Consider the following 6,597-nt stretch of genomic DNA (forward strand, 5'->3'; position numbering starts at 1 on the left):
TATATGATATTTTTCAAGGATCAAATTAGATCATACATGCCTAGCACCTAGGAAATTCCCAACAGCATTGACTACTGCATATGTTAATAGTTATGATTAAGTATTATTAATATAATTATCTGAGGGGAGGTAATGTTAGAAAATGTTCCCAAGAAAAAGTAGCATTTGAGCTGAATAATGAAAAATAAAGAGAAGTTGGCTGAGTTTGGGTTTGGGAAGATGCTAATGAATTGCTTTTGTTTATTATGCTCAGATTCCTCAAATGAATTTAGATAAGATGATGACTTCAGTGTTAGTCAAACTGAGCTTGAGATGGCTGTGAGCAATACAAAATGTTTTTACCTCTTCATTATAACTCTACTATAATCTCAAATCTTATATATCTACTCTATCAGTGATTATAGCTCCATGAGATGACTATAACTACTAGTATTTTTTCTACTTGATTTTGAATACTACAGATAGAAATAGCAAAACAAATTGATGAAGCTAGAATTGTACCCAATAAGCTTTGTTTTGGTTGAAAAATTGACATTTAAGTCTTCTTAGCCTAGGAAACTAGACTTGATAGCAGGAAAGAAAAAAGAGACCACAGAAGAAAATAAAGTTTCAAAGTGAAAGTCGCTCAGTCTTGTCCGACTCTCTGTGACCCCATGGACTATACAGTCCATGGATTCTCTAGGCCAGAATACTGGAGTGGGCAGCCTTTCCCTTAAATACACCCTACAGGAAGTTAATGTAGAAATTAAGTGGTCATAGTCAAGTTCATTCCAAAATGTATCTTTTATTTGAAAAGTCTTCCATATTGATATAATTCTGATGAACATATGTGAATTCATAAACACAGAATCAGAACATCCATGAGTGCCAAATAGGGTCAAAATCTCCAGTGCTTGCCTGTGACATCCAGGTGGTGAGCCAAGGAAGCAAGTGGGACTCTGTCCAGATCTTAAGAAGTCAGAGTACTAAAGTTTTTTTTCAGAAGTCTTTTATTATTATTATTAGAGGAATAATTGCTTTACACTGTTGTAGTGGCCTCACTGTATATCATCGTTAATCAGTCGCAGTTATATATACAGCCCCTCTCTCTGGAGCCTCCTTCCCCCCACCATTCCATCTCTCTATGTCATCATACAGTGCCAGGCTGGCTCCCTGTGTCATATAGCAGCTTGCTGTTTATATGTTTTACACATGATAGTGTATATATTGTCTCTGCTGCTTTCTCAATTTTTCCTTGCTGCTTCTTCCCCTGTTATGTCCATAAGTCTGTTCTCTATGTCTGTGTCTCCTTCTCTTCTCTGTAAACAGGTTCATGGATGCAAATAAAGAGGTTGAAGTCATCACACATAAGTATTAATCTGTTTTCTTTTGCATCTTCCATAAAATAAAAATACCTGGTAAGAACTTAATAAGTACTTGAATTTTAGATTCTCTTGAGTCAGCCCTGCAAACATTATGAACATAGAAATTGCACCTATAGTGTGAATCATTTTAATTTAGCACTTACTGAATATTTTACAAAAATAAACTTTGATGCTTTGAGAATGATTATAGCAAAATTTAGGTACATCAAGACTTGGACACCTAGAGTGTTAATCACAAGTCCTACCAAGAAATATACTATTTCTAGTTCATAACATGAAAAAGAATGCTTTTTTTTTTTTTGCCATACTGTGTGGCATGTGGGATCTTAGTTCCCTGATTGGACTTTGAAGCCCTTTGCATTGGTAACAAGGAGTCTTAACCACTGGACTGCCAGGAAAGTCTGAAAAAAAATGTTTTAATTCATGATATTTCTTTAATGATTGTAGGTCTATTCAGGTTTTGTTTCTACTTGTGTCCATCTTGGAAGAATACATTTTTTCCTAAGAAACATTTTGCCAAATATTTCAAGTAAGTATTTTTTTTCATAGTTCTCTTTCATTTACAAAATCTCTACTTCTTTTTTTTTAATTTTTTTTATTGAAGGATAATTGCTTTATAGAATTTTGTTGTTTTCTGTCAAACCTCAACCTGAATAAACCATAGGTATACATATATTTCCTCCCTTTTGAATTTCCCTCCCATCTCCCTCCCCACCCCACCCGTCTAGGTTGATACAGAGCCCCTGTTTGAGTTTCTTAGTCATACAGCAAATTCCCGATGGCTATCTATTTTACACATGGTAATGTAAGTTTCCATGTTACTCTTTCCATACATCTCCCCGATTCCTCCCCTCTCCCCATGTCCGTAAGTCTATTCTCTATGTCTATTTTCCATTGCTGCCCTGTAAGTAAATTCTTCAGTACTGTTTTTCTAGATTCCGTATATACGCATTAGAATACGATATTTATCTTTCTCTTTCTGACTTACTTCACTCTGTATAATAGGTTCTAGGTTCATCCACCTCATTAGTACTGACTCAAAGGCATTCCTTTTTATGGCTGAGTAATATTCCATTATGTATATGTACCACAACATTTTCATCCATTCATCTGTTGAGGGACATCTAGTTGCTTCCATGTTCTAGCTATTGTAAATAGTGCTGCAATGAACAATGGGATAAATGTGTCTTTTTCAGTTTTGGTTTCCTCAGGGTACATGCCCAGGAGTGGGATTGCTGGGTCATATGGTGGTTTTATTCCTAGTTTTTTAAGGAATCGCCATACCATCTTCCATAGTGGCTATATCAATTTATGTTCCCACCAATGGTGCAAGAGCATTCCCTTTTCTCCATACCTTCTTCAGCATTTATTGTTTGTAGACTTTTTGATGATGCCCATTCTGACCGGTGTGAGGTGATAGCTCATTGTAGTTTTGATTTGCATTTCTCTAGTAATGAGCGATGTTGAGCATCTTTTCATGTGTTTGTTAGCCATCTGTATGTCTTCTTGGGAGAAATGTCTGTTTAGGTCTTTTTCCCACTTTTTGATTGGGTTGTTTTTCTGGTATTGAGTTGTATGAGCTGCTTGTATATTTTGGAAATTAATCCTTTGTCAGTTGTTTCTTTTGCTATTATTTTCCCCCATTCTGAGGGTTGTCTTTTCACCTTGCCTATAGTTTCCTTTGTGTGCAAAAGCTTTTAAGTTTAATCAGGTCCCACTTGTTTACTTTTGTTTTTATTTCCATTACTCTAAGAGGCAGGGGTCATACAAAGTCTCTACTTCTATAGTTATGTCTCCCTTTTGTCCCTAAATTGTTATTAGTGCCTATTAAGATAAAGTATTTTTATCCTTATATCCTTTATTATTTACTAAACATTTTTTCTTTTATAAGTTGTTTTCTATAAATAAATTTTAAAGTTGTTTTCTTCCTTTTTACATTTGCTTCCATAGATTTGTTCATTCTGCAAGACCATGGAAGATCTAGAGGAGACATTATTTGAAGACTTTGAGAACTACTCCTACGCCCTGGAATATTACTCCCCAGAGACTGATTCAGAGGAGAAAGCACACCTGGGAGCCATTCACTGGGTCTCCTTGGTGTTGTGCTGTTTGGCATTTGTCCTGGGCATTCCAGGAAATGCCACTGTCATTTGGTTCACGGGATTCAAGTGGAAGAAGACAGTCACCACTCTGTGGTTCCTCAATCTAGCCATTGCAGATTTCATTTTTCTTCTCTTCCTACCTCTGTACATCTCCTATGTGGCCATGAATTTTCACTGGCCCTTCGGCATCTGGTTGTGCAAGGCCAATTCCTTCATTGCCCAGTTGAACATGTTTGCCAGTGTCTTCTTCCTGATGGTGATAAGCCTGGACCGCTATATCTACTTGATCCGCCCTGTCTTATCTCATCGGTACCGTACCCTCAGGAACTCTCTGATTGTTATTATAGTTGTTTGGCTTTTGGCTTCACTAATGGGTGGGCCAGCTCTGTACTTCCGGGACACTCTGGAGTTGAATAACCACACTCTTTGCTATAACAACTTCCATGAGCATGACGTGGACCTCAGGTTGATGAGGCATCATGTTCTGACCTGGGTGAAAGTTATTGTTGGGTACCTCCTCCCTCTGCTAACAATGAGCATTTGCTACTTGTGCCTCATCTTCAAGGTGAAGAAGCGAAGCATCCTGATCTCCAGTAAGCACTTCTGGACCATCCTGGCTGTGGTCATGGCCTTTCTGATTTGCTGGACTCCTTATCACCTGTTTAGCATTTGGGAACTCACGATTCACCACAATAGCTATTTCCACCACTTGCTACAGGCTGGCGTCCCCCTCTCCACTGGCCTGGCGTTCCTCAACAGTTGCTTGAACCCCATCCTTTACGTCCTGATTAGTAAGAAGTTCCAAGCGCGCTTCCGGGCCTCAGTGGCTGAGATACTAAAATACACACTGTGGGAGGTGAGCTGTTCAGGCACCCTGAGTGAACAGCTCAGGAACTCTGAAACCAAGAATCCGAGTCTCCTGGAAACAGCCCAGTGAATTCTTGCCCTCCCACCCATCAGCACACGACTTTTGTGTGGTTCCCCTGACATGCTTTCAGATTATTTGGTTCCAAGACATAGAGCTCATTGTATCTTTTTATTTTTTTGGTAATTTTATTGGCATCCTATTTTTCGTTAGATATAAAACATAAGAAGGATCTTCTTTTTTCTTTTCAGCAACTTAAATTATCTTATTCTTGCTAATTATACCATAGTGGATTAACCAACACAACTTTTCTAATTTTAATGACTTTTTAAAACTTCTAAATTTTAATATTAAATGTATGATTGATTTCAAAAATATAAAAATAGGCATGTTTAAGCTCACTTTAATTCTGTACAAGTAACCTATTAGATTTATTCTTAAAATGCAACATATGTACTTAATTTCTTTATTTCATGTAATCTGTATATGTACCTTTATGAATTAAAGTGATAGTCGATTATAGTAGGTTAAAATTGTTCCAGTTAAATATGAATACTTGGTAAACTGCCCCAAAATCTAGAAAATAACTATTATTATTATCTCTCATGATTCTGAGAATCAGGAGTTTAAACAAGGCACAGAAGGGAGGTTCGTCTCTCTGTTTCACAGTATCAGGGGCCTGAGCTGGATGGGCCGAGCAGCTCTCTTCCCTTCTGCCCTCTTCTCTTCCCTCGTTTCTTGTATCTTCTCCTCTTCTTTCTTCACATGGGTATTCCAGCATGGCACCTCAGGGAAGCCAGACTTAGGATAATAATAGGGCTCTAAGAGACCAGGGTGGAAACTTCCACTCCTTTTAACAGCTATGCCAGACACTGCATACTTCCACTGTACTCTATTGATCAAAGCAGTCACTGGCCAGGTCAGATTCAAAGAGAGGAGACATAGACCCCATCTCTCAATTGGCATATATGCCCAATTAAACCCCTACACTAATATTATAAATATAAATGTTTATATAAAGTTTTCTGGAAAGTTCTGGTTATGTGCAAATACGTATAAGTTTGCTATAAACATGAAACATATCCAGATAGTAGGTAGGCCAGCCCAATATAAGAAAGATTTCAGGAAAAGAAGGCATGTATGATATTTCCACTTTCTATTTCTATATTTATATAGACAACAATGTAAGACCAATAAAGTATACCTTCAAGTCAATGACCTTTTCATGATACAAATCTGTTGCATTTAAGACTATAATAGTATTTTGACTTCTATTCATTTATCCCTTTAGCAAATAGATGACTAAGAGTTATATAAAACTTTAGTAGATAGATATTTTAAGGGATGTCAAGAGGCGGCCCTCGTGGTAAAGAACCTGCCTGCCAATGCAGGAGATGTAAGAGACGTGGGTTTGACCCCTGGGTTGCAAAGACCCTCTGGAGGAGGGCATGGCAATCCACTCCAGTATTCTTGCCTGGAGAATGGACAGAGGAGCCTGGCTGGCTATAGTCCATAAGGTTGCAAAGAGTTGGACATGACTGAAGCAACTTAGCACACACACACAAGATGAATAAGGTACTTATAGAGAGTGAGAGTAAACTTGGATAAGAACAATCCTAAAGCAAGATAGAGAGTAGTAAATACTATTCAGTTCAGTTCAGTTGCTCAGTCGTGTCCAACTCTTTGTGACCCCATGAACTACAGCACACCAGTCCTCCCTGTCCACCAACTGCTGGAGTCTACCCAAACCCATGTCCATTGAGATGGTGATGCCATCCAACCATCTCATCCTCTGTCGTCCCCTTCTCCTCTTGCCCTCAATCTTTCCCAGTATCAAGGTCTTTTCAAATGAGTCAGCTCTTCACATCTGGTAGCCAAAGTATTGGAGTTTCAGCTTCAACATCAGTCCTTCCAATGAACACCCAGGACTGATCTCCTTTAGGATGGACTAGTTGGATCTCCTTGCAGTCCAAGGGACCCTCGGTCTTCTCCAACAACACAGTTCAAAAGCATCAATTCTTCAGCGCTCAGCTTTCTTCACAGTCCAACTCTCACATCCATACATGACCACTGGAAAAACCACAGCCTTGACTAGATGGACCTTTGTTGGCAAAGTAATGTCTCTGCTTTTTAATATGCTGTCTAGGTTGGTCATAACTTTTCTTTCAAGGAGTAAGGGTCTTTTAATTTCATGGCTGCAGTTACCATCTGCAGTGATTTTGGAGCCCAAAAAAATAAGGTCAGCCACTGTTTCCCCATCTATTTG

General features: G+C 38.5%; 1 protein-coding gene across 4 annotated transcripts in view; it reads left to right on the plus strand.

Annotated features, from left to right (window-relative positions):
* The window catches only part of GPR1 (G protein-coupled receptor 1), a 50,169-nt gene extending 44,620 nt beyond the window's left edge, over positions 1-5,549 (plus strand). For 3 of the 4 annotated variants that reach the window (XM_040228711.1, XM_040228709.1, XM_040228710.1), the window contains exons 4-5: positions 1,812-1,893; positions 3,315-5,549. In XM_040228711.1, the coding sequence (XP_040084645.1) occupies positions 3,336-4,403 (1,068 nt within the window). In that variant the 5' untranslated portion in view covers positions 1,812-1,893; positions 3,315-3,335 and the 3' untranslated portion in view covers positions 4,404-5,549. The remainder of the gene's footprint in view (positions 1-1,811; positions 1,894-3,314) is intronic. The other variant, XM_040228712.1, reaches the window with a different exon arrangement.
* The last annotated feature ends 1,048 nt before the right edge of the window (positions 5,550-6,597 follow it).

This window comes from Oryx dammah, unplaced genomic scaffold (assembly GCF_014754425.2).
Source record: "Oryx dammah isolate SB20612 unplaced genomic scaffold, SCBI_Odam_1.1 HiC_scaffold_27, whole genome shotgun sequence".
In the NCBI taxonomy this organism is placed as follows: Eukaryota; Metazoa; Chordata; class Mammalia; order Artiodactyla; family Bovidae; genus Oryx; species Oryx dammah.